The 15,239-nt window shown below is 38.0% G+C and overlaps 1 protein-coding gene across 2 annotated transcripts in view; it reads left to right on the forward strand.

Annotated features, from left to right (window-relative positions):
- lrba (LPS-responsive vesicle trafficking, beach and anchor containing) overlaps positions 1-15,239 on the forward strand; it is a 681,010-nt gene that overhangs the window by 78,897 nt on the left and 586,874 nt on the right. For both annotated transcript variants that reach the window (XM_078405961.1, XM_078405966.1), the window contains exons 16-20: positions 2,219-2,316; positions 4,061-4,153; positions 4,404-4,512; positions 8,507-8,588; positions 10,077-10,200. In XM_078405961.1, coding sequence (XP_078262087.1) covers positions 2,219-2,316; positions 4,061-4,153; positions 4,404-4,512; positions 8,507-8,588; positions 10,077-10,200 — 506 coding nt within the window. The remainder of the gene's footprint in view (positions 1-2,218; positions 2,317-4,060; positions 4,154-4,403; positions 4,513-8,506; positions 8,589-10,076; positions 10,201-15,239) is intronic.

The following is a 15,239-nucleotide window of genomic DNA, read 5'->3' on the forward strand; positions in this document are numbered from 1 at the left end:
ATAGGTGTGAAAATGCACAGTTCCAGATTCAGGGACAGATTCTTTCCAGCTGTTATCAGGCAATTGAACCATCCTACCACAACCAGGGAGCAGTCCTGAACTACTATCTACCTCATTGGTGACCCTTGGACTATCTTTGATCAGACTTTACTGGCTTTATCTTGCACTGAGCGTTATTCACGTTTTTCCCTTTATTATGTATTGTATACTGTGGATGACTCGATTATAATCATGTATTGTCTTTCCGCTAACTGGTTAGCTTGGAACAAAAGCTTTTCACTGTACCTTGATACACGTGACAATAAACTAAACTCAAAACCTAAATTAACAGGTAAGACTGACCACTATTAAGCAGAAACCTTCATTTATAATGTAGGAGCCATTTGTGCTTAAATTAGTTACTGTCATTGTATTATGGCTATGTTTAATATTTCTAGTTTCTGTCTATTTTGCATGCTTGTGGGTGTGATTTGATACGTAATGGGGAGTGTCTACATCTGAGGAGGCTAGCGTAGCCACAGATTGGGGGTCAGTTTAGTCTCGGAGGATGGAGAGAATACAGTTTTTTACCACAAACACACTCACGCCAGCCACAACCGCAACCACGCCGACCCCGACCACACGGTAACGACGATACCATCTTTACTGGATTGTTCGAAGAAGAAATAGTTGATAAGAACGAAAAGTTATGAATTACTCTTTTGATTTGTGCTACTTTAATAAAGACCAATTAATCAAGAAACAGCGTTTGGAAGATTCGTTTTTGTTATCTCAGATGTGTGTGTAAGCTATACCTCCATTCCATCCCCGAAAAGTAATGGCTATCAAAGTTGGACTTTGAGAAGGTATAGAAACTGCCATTATACATAAGTAATTTAATCTGCTTCATGTGACTTATCTCTTTATAGTGTGTTATTTTTATATCTGAAATGCTGAACAATTTCAACCCGCAATTTATTATAATAAATGTTAATGGAGATCATCAATAAAATGGGCCCAATCTGAGTTGACATAATGGGGTTACACAAATTTGCTGAAATTGTGGGCTAAAATATTGCCACAAGATGGCAGTCAAGCTAGGATTATAAATAAGATTTGAAATTGCTGTGGTATCATATTTTTTCAAGAAGGCTGGTAAAATTACGGCAAAAGAACTGACCTTACAATGCCAGCTCACCATTTTGTTCACCTGATTCATTGATGAATTTGTTAACACTAAGTAATTGTGAACAAAGAATGTGCATTAATTCAAACACCAAACTTCATTCCTGCCACACATATTTCTATTTTGCAAATTTCAAGGTTCATTATTTTATTGTGATGGACTGTAAATCTTCACCAAGCACTATGTAAAACATTAATCATTGATTAACAAGAGCCATTTCCAGACACTTGGGAATGTTTTCCCCAATTTGCTCTCCTATTTGTAAAATCGGGCGTTACATGGAGGATTTTGAAAGTAGAGTGCAGCAGTCTTTCATTGTTTGTCAATTGGATTATGAACATCTGCTTCTCTCTTGAATTATTCAAGGGGCTGTGGACTGGAAGAAGCCATGTCGAAGTATCTCAAGCCATTAAGCATTTAACAGCTGCTGATGTAGATTTAATAGTTGATTAATCCATATTTTGATAACTTAAGTACACTTTTAATGCTTCAATCTTGTCAGAATTCAATGGTATTGAGCCACTCTTGTGACTCCATATATAAATTATTTCTTTAAACAAACATGCAAGCAACAAATTGCTTGCTACTTGGGTTTATGAAATCTGATTTGTTCTCTTCCTAAATTGTCAAATTGCCTGAAGATATTCCAATATGTTATCCATTAATTAAAATATGATTAAGAATATTTGAAGTAATTTTAGTCTGTTTGTAGGAATGTTCTGTTTTAGTGTGTCTTGACAGTTTAAAAATTGTTTAAAATGTACTATCAGTTTTGCAGGAAGTGCTGCATAACTTTATGGCTTTGTTTATTTTATTGGGAATAGCTCAAAAGGAAGTTGGTACATTGATAAAAATAATTCATTCTGTGGTTCATATACTGTAAGATATAAGGCCTACATTTTTAATTTTACACTGTTAAATTTGCTTTGCAAGCTACATTTAAAGAAAACAAATCCTTCATATTCTCTTTTACATGAAGAATAAATCTCACTAACATTGTTAATTTATTTTGTATTTTATGTCACTTATATCATAATTTATATTTTACTTCAGGATGATAATTTAATGGACGTTCTGCAATTACTTGTTGCTCTGATGTCCGAACACCCAGGCTCCATGATTCCTGCTTTTGATCAGAGGAATGGAATGCGGTAAAAGATTAAGCATGATCTTGAATCTTACCAAGCAAATTAAAGGAACTAGAATTTTGCACTGCTTGAAATTAGTAGCCTGCAGTATACCTTAAGCATACAATTGTACAAAGTTCAGTAGATTATTTAAATATTATCTTTCCATTTCTTTTATTGGTATCCTATGAGAGAATTTTAACCTTGTTCTCTTGAGGGTTGCGTTGGTTAGTTTTGGAATTGAATATTTGATATACATTTTGACAGGTTTGCTACCTTTTAGGATTTATAATTATTTTCAGAAGTGGAGAAACATTTATTATAAGCACAATCTGATCAGCTTTAAAAATGGAGAAACCATTTAAGACTAATTTTCATGATGAAAAATTCCCCTCTTCTAAAATAATAATTAGTCTTAATAGGTTTCTCTGTTTTGAAAGCTGATCAGATTGTTCTAAGGCAGATCAATAAATCTTTAATCGCCCACAATATTTAAATATTAGATATTTGCCTGCCAGTGCAGTATGTTTGTGCCCAGATGAGAAAAAGCATGCCAGGGACATGATTTTATTTAATTTAGACATTTGAGCTTTGTTGTTCCAATTTCTTTGTCTATTAATTCTGTCTTTGTTATGTATGTCATCTAAACATGTAATAGCATGTAAGGGAACTTCTCTGCATGCTGTTAGGAAAGTTTTAAAATGCATATAAAAATGACATTTCTATTATGTAAAAAGGTAGTGGATATTCAATGATTTCTTGAATATTAAATAACTTAATATTCCTCTAATTCCCTTTCTTTTCCTATTTGGACAGGGAGTTAATCCTTCAGGTAGTCAATTAATTCTTCCTATGCAACTTTTATTGTGGCTTTGCTTTGGATTACTTTTCGACCTGATGTTCCGATGCTGTTCCTTCTGACCTCCTGCCTTCTGCCCTGTGAACACATGAAGTGGTCCAAAGCCTTTCTATTTACATTCTAACTCGCACCAAATCCAGTTCATTAATGACCTTTGTGCCAGTTGACATGTTATTTTTTGGTGATTATTTTCTGGCACATTAAATCAGTGACCTGCATTTGTTAGAGAGATAAATTGTGGTTTGGACATCATAAGAACTTTCTGCACTGCATTCATTCTGTGATTACTTTTTTATATCGGCTCACTATCGCATTCCAATGATTGTGCCTCCTGTCAATGTAGAAATACTCTCAGTACTATACTGAAATGTCAGTGTAGGTTATGTCCACAAATGTTTGAATGGGATCTGCTCCCATTATGTCCCCATTGATTAGGATGGTCTAAATCTATGCTCAACCTGAGCTTTGCTGTCTTTGTCTTAATTTTACTAAAATTATGCTGGCATGTTGTTAGCTGGTTTACATTGGCTTCTGGTCTGGTAATGATTTGATTTAAAAAAAATCTTTATGTATTAAGATTGGCCCGTGGCCTTGCATCTTTCCCCTCTCCTTCCACCTCCAATGCCAACATTTCTCTCTTACCGCCCACCCCCCCAACCTCCCGAACCTCTTCTCCGTGTTCGTCCAATTCTGGCTGTTTGTGTTTTTGATTGCAATTAATCCACCACAGTAATGCCCTAATTCCCCATTGCCTTTCCAGCTCTTTCTTCCTTGAAGCAACTCTTTAACGTCTCCTTAGTAAGATGCAGTGCTGACAACATTTTCCCCTATAAAAGACTAGATTATTAAGATGTAAACCATAATTTCTTGATCTTATTTCTATTAATTCGACCTGTGTATTTTTTACAGAATCATCTATAAACTGTTGGCTTCAAAAAATGAAGGGATAAGAGTTCAAGCTTTGAAAGTGATGGGTTACTTTTTAAAACATCTTGCCCCAAAGTACGTGCAAATAATCTTGGACTCAATTCCATAACCAGAAATGCTGAATATAGTTTTAACTTGCTTCACAAATGGTTTATGTTTCACAGCGTGGACAGGTTTTATTGTTCACTGAAATAAATAGCTGAGTATTCAGATTTTGCATTAAAATCATGTAGTCAAATGAATTGAGAGATGTATTTGTGCTTTAGGCTGAGACTGCTTTCCATAAAAACTTTATGACAACTAAGCGAATTGCTTTCTGTTCCAGACGCAAGGCTGAAGTTATGCTTGGACATGGTTTGTTCTCCTTGCTGGCAGAAAGGTTGATGTTGCACGCCAACATAATTACCATGACAACATATAATGTTTTATTTGAGGTGAGCATCAACTAATTAAAGTGATACTTGCTTGAACAATGTCGGGACACTTGGAAAATATTTAAGGTTTTTGTCACGAGCAAATGTCAGTTTGATTGCTCTTGCCATAGTGTTTCACTGAATGTTTTCAAAAAATTACAGTTAAACAAATGCATAATGCTAATGCAAATGTAAAAAAGAAATTAGTTATGTATTCTATTTTTCTTCCAAGCTTATTGAACTGTATTATGGAATAATACATTAAAAAAACATAGAATTATTGCTCTTCACAAATAGGATGACATGACAGTTAAATTAGCATGGAGTGAGGTAGGATGATGTAGTTATATGCTGTGGAGAGAGTTAGGATAACATAATTAAATAACCACAGAGGGAGATAGGATGACGGAGTTAAATAACCATCTAGAGTAATAGGATGCCGTAGTTAAATAACCATGGAGAGGGGTAGGATGATGCAGTTAAATAACCTAGGAGAGAAGTAGGATGACGTTGTTAATAACCATCCAAAGTATTAGGATGACATGGCAGTTAAATAACCCTAGGAGTAACTTGCGCTATTCTATTTTACTTGAATGCATTCATTCTCAAGTACTTTTAGTTCGTTGTTACTAATCACCCCTGTAACCCTAAACATTTGTAATGGATTGAATTTTACCTGGGTGGCCTGAGTTTTTTTTCCGTATTATTTGTTATGGATTTATTTCAGAAAAATGCTTGTGGTAGAATATCTCATCACCCGATTTTCTCTATTTATTTTCTTTAATTTAAGGATTCATCTAGCATAATTGTTTGAATGTTCAAGACATACCTACAAGGCAAAACCACTTGTCTGTTATGGCTATTAAAGTTGCACCAGGGAAGCAGCATATCATTAGATATTGATGTTAGAACAATTTGCGAAAACAGGCAAATCTGTAGTCATCTATTTGTGATTTGCAGTCATTAATTCTTAAATTTGCACAAAACAGTAATGAAAATACAGCATTTTAATTTTAATCTTTTAGCTATCTTGTGTGATTTGCAATATTGGCCATATATTTTAGGTTGACTGATGAGTTGTCTTGGTTAGAGAGTGAGAACTGAATGCTTTAGCTTCTGTCACTAGCAGGAGATTAAAAAGCCAAAGGTAATAGGAGAGAAAAGATTGATGATCAGGGTAAATTTTTAAGTAATATCAAAACAACAGAAAAGGGCGGGGTTATCCAAAGTATATGTGGGAACCCAGGAGAGTGAAACCGGGAACAAGAGATGGGATACAAGGAATAGCAGAACATTATAAACTTATATTTTTCATCAGTCTTCATGGTGGAGAACAGTGCAAATATCCCAAAGAAAACATGTGTAGTAACGAACTGCAGATGCTGGTTATACACCAAAGATAGACACAAAATGCTGGAGTAACTCAGCAGGACTGGCAGCATCTCTGGAGAGATGAAATGGGTGACCCTTCTTGTGAGGGGGCAATGACGATCTTGAGCAGGTCCCAGTAGCTTCCCTTTGCCTCCAGAGCTGTCATGGCTGTCATAAGGAAGAGTAGAATTAGGCTATTCGGCCCATCAAGTCTACTCTGCCATTTAATCATGGCTGATCTATCTCTCCCTCCTAACCCCATTCTCCTGCCTTCTCCCCATAACCACTAGCACCTGTACTAATCAAGAATCTATCTATCTGCTGTAAAAATATCCACTGACAGTCTCCACAGCCTTCTGTGGCAAAGAATTCCACAGATTCACCACCCCTGACTAAAGAAATTTCTCCTCATCTCCTTCCTAAAAGAACGTCCTTTAATTCTGAGGCTATGACCTCTCGTCCAAGACTCTCCCATTAGTGGAAACATCCTCTCCACATCCGCCCTATCCAAGCCTTTCTCTATTCTGTACCTTTCAATGAGATCCTCTCTCATCCTTCTAAACACCAGTGAGTACAGGCCCAGTGCCGACAAATTATATCATAGGTTAACCGATTAATTCCTGGGATCATTCTTGTAAACCTCCTCTGGACCATCTCCAGAGCCAGCACATGTTTCTTCAGAAATGGTGCCCAAAATTGCCCACAATATTCCAAACGCGGCCTTACCAGCGCTTTATAGAGCCTCAATGTTACATTTCTGTTTTTGTATACAAACCCTCTTGAAATAAATGCTAGCATTGAGTTTGCTTTCTTCACTACCGATTTAACTTGCAGATTAACTTTTTGGGAATCCTGCACTAGCAGTCCTGCACTAGGGACGTGGGTCCCTTTGCACTTCCGATTTCTGGATTCTCACCCCATTTAGAAAATAGTCTATGCCTTTATTCAAAACGACCAAAATGCATGACTCTACACTTTGCTACTCTATATCCATATGCCACTTCTCTACCCACTCTCCCAACCTATCCAAGTCTTTCTGCAGAGTCCCTGCTTTTTCTACACTACCTGTCCCTCCACCTATTTTCGTATCATCCGCAAACCTGGCCACAAAGCCTTCAATCCCTTCATACAAATCATTAATATACAACGTGAAGAGTACTGCCCCAGCACCGACCCTTGTGGAACTCCACTCATCACTGGCAGCCAACCAGAAGAAAAACCTTTTATTGCCACTCTTTGTCTTCTGCCATGTATGTTTTTGCACTTGTATTCTGTTTAAAGTTTGAATCCACAATCAGTAACCTGTGCCCAACTTCTCCCCATATCCCTTGGTTCCACTAGCCCCCAGAGCTCTATCTAACTCTCTCTTAAATTCATCCAGTGATTTGAACTCCACTGCCTTCTGTGGAAGAGAATTCCACAAATTCACAATTCCGAGTGAAAAAGTTCCTTCTCACCTCAGTTTTAAATGGCCTCCCCTGTATTCTAAGACTGTGGCCCCTGGTTCTGGACTCCCCCAACAGATGTGCTCTTACCAGGGCCCTATACAACTGCAGAAGAACCTCTTTACTCCTACACTGAAATTCTCTCGTTATGAAGGCCAATATCCCATTAGCTTTCTTCACTGCCTGCTGTATGTGCATGCCAACTTTCAGTGACTGGTATACAAGGACACCCAAATCTCGCTGCACTCCCCCTTTACCTAACCTGACACCATTGAGATTATAATCTGCCTCCTTGTTTTTGCCGCCAAAGTGGATAACTTCACATTTATCTATATTATACTGCATCTGCCACGCATCAATCCACTCACTCAACCTGTCCAGGTCACCCTGCAACCTCCTAACATCCTCTTCGCAATTCACACTGCCACCCAGCTTTGTGTCATCTACAAACTTGCTAGTGTTACTTCTAATTCCTTCATCCAAATCATTAATATATATGGTAGGCAGTTGCGGCCCCAACACCGAGCCCTGCGGCACTGCACTCGCCATTGCCTGCCATTCTGAAAAGGACCCGTTTACTCCTACTCTTTGCTTCCTGTCTGCCAACCAATTCTCCATCCATGTCAACACCCTACCCCCAATACCATGTGCTCTAATTTTACTCACCAATCTCCCGTATGGGACCTTATCAAAGGCTTTCTGAAAGTCTAGATACACTACATCCACTGGCTTCCCTTCATTCATTTTACTTGTCACATCCTCAAAAAATTCCCGAAGATTAGTCAAACATGATTTCCCTTTCATAAATCCATGCTGACTTGGACTTATCCTTTTACTGCTATCCAAATGCACCATTATCTTTAATAATTGACTCCAGCATCTTCCCCACCACCGATTATGAATCACTTTTGTTCCTGTTTATAATCGGATGTGTTTTTTCAGCATAGTTCAGTTATACCGTCAAAATTACCCAACTTATTGCTTTCTTTCCAAATCTAATTTTTTTATGAACATTATAAACATTGACATTGCTTTCCAGATATAAGAAAGAAGTGGCTTATTTTTAAGGATCCCATAGGAGGATCAATTTTAAATTTTATATTATAAAATTGAGTATAAAATTTCATTGAAGATAAAATGCAATGAAAATGCTTTTGCTTGTCAAACAATTTGTTTATATTTGAACTTTGATTTTTAAGATTCTGACCGAACAGATATGTACTCAAGTTGTGCACAAGCAGCATCCTGACCCAGATTCATCAGTGAAGATTCAAAACCCACGTAAGCACCATTTATTTTGAATTAAAAATTTCTTCCACTATTTACCTATGTTTGAGATTATTTTCCTCCTCCGAACTCTGAAAAACCAGGAAAACTTTGCTGTAAATTTTAAGATAACAGAAAAAAAAGCTTTATTGCATTGAATCAACTGGAAGTTAAACTGAAAGTGGCAACACAAGTAGATAGAGTGGTAAAGAAGACATATGGTATGTTTGCCTTCATTGGCCAGGGCAGTGTATAAAAGTCAGGAGGTCATGATGCAGCTTTATAGGACTTTGGTTAGGCCGCATTTGGCGCATTGCATGCGTTTCTGGTCATTCAAACATGGAAAGTACGTGGAGTCTTTGGAAAGGGTACAGAGGAGGTTGACCAGAATTATGTTTGGATTAGAGGGTAATAATTGCAAGGAGAGGTTGGACTGTCTTGGATTGTTTCCTCTGGTTGAGAGGAGACCTGATAGAAGAATATAGAATTATTGGAGTAGATAGATAGAGTAGATGGCCAGAACCTGTCAGGATGGAAATATCAAATACTTGAGGAAATAGCTTTAATGTGAGGCAAAGTTTAAAGGAGCTGCGCATAAGTGAAATGATGACTGCGAGAAAGGCAAGTAGAGCTTTTTATTTGAGTGAGCTCAGTTAGTTTAAATTAATCCCCCCTTCCCCTTTTTTCTATTTATTCATTTATTTATTTGTTTATTTATTTTTCCAGTCAATATAATACAACAGATTGACCATACAGTTGTGAAAGTTAAATAGTGCAAAAAATCATTGTATCAAAAAATAAAACAATATAATCACACATGATATTTAATTGTATGTGTGAGAGTATAGAGTCATAGAGTGAGTGATGCAGTGTAGAAACAGGCCCTTCTGGCCAACTTGCCCGCACCGGCCAACATGTCCCAGCTACATGAGTCCACCTGCCTGCGTTTGGTCCATATCCCTCCAAACCTGTCCTATCCATGTACCTGTTTGTTTCTTAAATGTTGGGTTAGTCCCTGCCTCAACTACCTCCTCTAGCAGCCTTTGTGTGGAAAGGTATGTTTTTAGTTTGACCAAAAGACAGTGATGGAGGAATTCAGTGGGCTAGGCTGCATCTGTGGAGGGAATGGACAGATGACATTTCAGGTTGGGACACTTCCCAGTCTGAAGAAGGATCCTGAATCTTAAAAAAACATCGTCATCCATTCTGATGCTGCCTGACGCTCTGAATTTCTCCAGAAGTTTGTTTTTTTGCTCAAGATTTCGGCATCAGCTGCGTCTGTGTCTCTGTGATTTCAGTTTTTAATTTTAAAATACATTAGATAATTTTCATCATTTTTATTTGTAAATGTGTAAGGCATACGAAAAAAATCCATGAAAGTTTTGTTGATATATTGTAATTCAAAATTCAAAGAGCAACTGTTGTTAAGATGACTTTTAAAATACTGTACTTTTGAAAATGTAGTCACATTCGACCTTGCATATTATATTCCTATTTTTCCAGAAATTCTGAAGGTGATCGCAACACTACTAAGGAATTCTCCTCAACTTTTAGAAACAATGGAAGTTAGCCGTGTTTTCTTATCTGACATGATTAAACTCTTCAATAACAGCCGGGAAAATAGAAGGTGTGTTGCTGCTGGTGCAAAATCTAATTACTGTGATTTGGTTATGTGAATTAAGCACATCGATATGTTGATTTGCTTAAATATGAAGCTTGTATTTGTTTAGACCAATAAATGGTACGAACCACAAATTAATCTGGAGATTTTTCTCATTCCGCCTACAGTTCTTGTTTTCTGACATTGGATTCTTAATATTATAGAAGGTTGATGTTGCATGATACTTGATGAATTGAATGTTTCTGGTGCAATCTTTCCATGGCAAATACAGAACTCTCTTAATCATTATTACTTTGCTTAAAGATTGCATGTAGTTAATCCCTGAAGAGTCAAGTAAATATCTTAACCCTAACGTTCAGTACCTTTTCGTAACCTATAATTTTGTTTCGACAAAGGTAGTTTGTTTTATAAATTTAGATGCTGAAGTGAAGTGCTTTTTCTTGACTTTTAATTTCGCGATTTGTATTTTAATGTGTGTAAATGTTTGATTTGTTTCCCTGGTTAAATAGTCCACAACCCAATGTTTCAACAGATATATTTTCAATCGGGATCCTGCATGTCTTTTTCAGAAACTATTTCCTGAATGACTAATTAAAATCACAAATTACATCCTCTATGATTCTGGCTTTGTTGGTTTATCCCTCATTAATCTTCCTACAGCTTTTGTGGTCAACTGACCTCTACTTTTTTCATACCTTCTCCCTATTGCCCAACTCAGTAGAATTGCTCATGCTTAGTGTCACTTTTACATAGTGTTCGTCACAGCATCTTCATAGATGCAGACATAGGTGCAGGAGTAGGCCCTTCGAGCCAGCACCGCCATTTAATATGATCATGGCTGATCATCTAAAATCAGTACCCCATTCCTGCTTTTTCCCCATATCCCTTGATTCCTTTAGCCCTAAGAGCTAAATCTAACTCTCTCTTGAAAACATCCAATGAATTGGCCTCCACTGCCTTCTGTGGCAGAGAATTCCACAGATTCATAACTCTCTGAATGAAGAAAGTTTTCCTCATCTCAGTCCTAAAAGGCCTACCCTTTATTCTTCCCAGGGATTAACCTCGTGAACCTACGCTGCACTCCCTCAATGGCAATAATGTCCTTCCTCAAATTTTGAGACCAAAATTGCACACAATACTCCAGGTGTGATCTCACCAGGGCCCTGTACAACTTCAGTCGGACCTCCTTGCTCCTAAACTCAAATCCTTTCGCAATAAAGGTCAACATGCCATTAGCTTTCTTCACTGCCTGCTGTACCTGCATGTTTACTTTCAGTGACTGATGTACAAGACAGGAGGGAAACCGGCCCTTCAGCCCACCTGTCCATGCCCCAGCTAGGCTAGTCCTTATTTGTCTGCTTTTGGTCCATTCACCTCCATTTACCTATCCAAATGTCTTTTACGTATTGTTATTGAATCTGCTTTAATTACTTCTGGCAGTCCATTCCATATACCGAGCTCCCTCTGTGTGGGGATAAAAACTTTGCCTCTCGGGTTCCTATTAATTCTTTCCCCTCTCGCCTTAAACCTATGCCCTCTAGTCCTTGACTCCCCTATTCGAGGAAAAAGACTCTGTGCGTTCACCCTATCTATTCCCTTATGATTTTATACACCTCTATATGATCATCGCTCAACCATCCTGTGCTCCAGAGAATGAAGTTCTCATCTGCACAGTCTCTCCCTATGGATCAGGCCCTCAAATCCTGGCCACCCTAGTAAATCTTCTCTGTACCCGTTCCAGCTTAACAGCATATTTCTTAAAGCAAGGTGCCTTAAGCAATACTCCAAGTGCAATCTCTCTAACAACTTGTGCAACTGTAACATTACGTCCCAACTTCTATACTCAATACCCTGATTGACGAAGGCCAATGTGCCTAAAGCCACTTTCACCAACCTATCTACCTGTAATGTCACTTTCGGGAACTATGCCTTGCCATTCACTGTGAAGGTACTGCCCTGCTTTGACTTCCCAAAATGCAACAATTCGCAGTTACCTGAATTATATTCCATTCGTCATTCCTCAGCCCACTTACCCAGTTAATCAAGATCCCATTGCAATTCTTGATAACCATTTTCACTGTCTTTGAAATCATCTATTTTAATGTTATCTGCAAACTTACTAATCTTGCCTTGGACATCCTCATTCAAATTGTTGACATAGTTGGCAAACAGCAATGGGCCCTCACCAATCACTGAGGCAAACCACCAGTCGCAGTCTGAAATTCATCCTTTCACCACCATTCTCTGTTTCCTAACATGAGTCAATTCTGTATCCAGTTAGCTAGATCTCCTTGTCATTAAGTCAATACAACTTTGATGTAACTGGTTGCAAATTACTTTTCTTTATGGGATTAATTGTTCTGAATCACTTGGAAACAGTTTATTGTGAAACCTCGCCTTGATCACGATTAGGTTTTGCCTTAATTTGTATCTCTCTCCCGAGTCATTGTCACAAAATGAGCCAGACTATTTTTAATATCTACATCAGGCCAAGTTTAGAAAAAAAAAGAATTTCTCAATGTGTTCTTTCCGTAATTATTCATTGTGGGTTTTGCAAAATTTGTTTTGAAATGAATGCGAGTAGAATGTAAGAAAATGTTTTAGAGCCAATTAACCAATTTGGTCCTAGGCCATCTGCAATAGGGGTATTGATCTTAATTGTCCTTTTTGATATCATGTACTCTCATGAAGGTAGTCTTCATTCAGCTTCATTACCAATAGTTAAATGCTCATTTCTGTCCTTATTACCTCTATTGTTAACTATTCCCCATGTTTTCTTGTCTTACCTTTTGAAATGTTCATTTTGTTCAGAGATTTGCCACCTGTATCCAATCATTGTTGCCTTAACCTCCAGTAAATGTTGTTCTCCTAACTCTCACCCATATCTTTTCCAGCATTCCCAAATTCTCTTCTTATTAACTTCTGCATCTCCGTCTTTGTTATGGCTAGCCTTCTCTTATGTTGGTGTCCATTTTTTTTGCACATCTGTAATTCATTCTAGGTTATTTTTGTATATTGAAAGTGCTTTACAAATGTCGGTTATTGTTGAGGTAGATTGATTAAATTTGAAGAGTTTTGACTGCATTAGTGATCTGTCTGCTTTCCAAAGAGTAATAGATTTGTCTGGCCATGATCCATTTGAGGGGAACCTAAATTTATGAAAGAAGGGAGAGTGATATATTAATATCACTGATCTAACCCAATCACCTTTGTGTAGGAAGGAACTGCAGATGCTGATTTACACCGCAGATAGATATAAAATGCTGGAGTAACTCAGCATCTCTGCAGGGAAGGAGTGGGAGAGAGGAAATGAACTTCTTCAAAGTAGGTGTATCTTGAGGAGATTTCACAGTGGAGTAGAGACGAGGAGAACTAAGGGTCTCGACCCGAAACGTCACCCAATCCTATCCAGAGATGCTGCCTGAGCTACTCCAATATTTTGTGTTGATCTTTGGTTTAACCCAATCACCTACTTGATAATCAGGGCTAACCTGTGCAGACTCTCAACCCAACACCATAGACATTATAATGAAGTGGCTGGAAAAGAAAGAATCGGGTGGAGGATTATATGTTTTTGAAACACTCTCCACAACCTTGGTTGTGAGAACTCAGCCATTGCCTCAGGCAGGAGGAAGGCCTGCAATATATAGAGTCATGCAGCTCGGATACAGGCCCGCCAGCCCAATTTGTCCATGTTGACCAAGATGCCCATCTATGCTGGTCCCATATGTCTGTACGTGACCCTTATCCCTCTAAACCTTTCCTATCCTTGTACCAGTCCCAATGTCTTTTAAAATGTACCTGCCTCAACCAGTGGATGGCCTTACCTGGTTGCATTGGACTGACCTTATAGTGTTTGGCACCAGTCATGTTCAGTGACCACAACTTATAGATAGTTACACATTGTAGATTTCCATACTCTAGATCTGTAAAACATATCCTCACCATCATATTACTCTGAATAATCGTGGGAGGATGAACGGTAATCATCATTTATCGACAGTTGTCGCTGAGCAGCTCTGGGAGATCTCTTTCCATAGTGATGCACATGTGGAGCCATTATATGATGTCTTTCCTTATCATTATTGATTTGTGGTTTATTATATACAAAGAACCAAGTATCGCCAAATCTTTCTTGATCTGGCAATCATTCAGAAATATTACTGCTTCTGCACAAAGTCATGACAGATTCTAACCAAATGCATTTAATTGGAAACTGCACATGTTCCCCACGTGCAGATGGACAATACCACCTTGTTTCTTCCTGCCTGGAGCATTGCTGGCCAACTTGCCTTGAAACACATTCATTTTTTTTTCACGTTAAAATATGGCATTTAAACAATGCTTCACGAAACAATCATGCCCTGTGTATGGTCTCCACTTTTATATAAATACAAAAGCAATTGAACCTTTGCTAGTAACTGATAATACGCATCTGCTTATCCTTCTGAAGCACGTCTGCAAGAAACATCACTTGCAGTAGATACATGTAGTTGTGGAAGGAGATCTTCTGAGGGAGGATCCTTCAATTGTGCGCAAAGACCACCTGAATGATATTTCATATCAAATGCGCATAGATTGTTTAAAGGCTAAATGTACTCACATCATTGCACTATATAGTATTCCATCCATCCACGGTTCCATGTACACTAGCTGCACATTTTATCGAAGTGGACAGTCCAAAATTAACATAATATTTTAAGCATTTCACTCCAAGGGAACTAATTACACAATCATGAATACTCGCTTCTCTTGAGCATTCTTGGTAGCTGCTTTCCAGTTATCTTTGCAGGGACCAGATCTTGCACATATTAACTTCCATCTAGAGCACAATTGGTATGTGCTAACCTATTGCTCTTTAGGTCTTTTCGTTATTAGATAGACTTTTTATCCTCTAATTCAGCGTTGTTATTGTTCAAGTTCATTATGTTGGATCCCTTTCTGCTCGGTGTTGGTGGTGTTCCTATGGCTTTAACTTTAAGCCTTTTTTCCCCCGGTTGGACGAACCATTAAAGCAGAGAACCAATACATAGTAACCGAAGTAA

Source organism: Rhinoraja longicauda, chromosome 1 (assembly GCF_053455715.1).
Source record: "Rhinoraja longicauda isolate Sanriku21f chromosome 1, sRhiLon1.1, whole genome shotgun sequence".
NCBI lineage: Eukaryota > Metazoa > Chordata > Chondrichthyes > Rajiformes > Arhynchobatidae > Rhinoraja > Rhinoraja longicauda.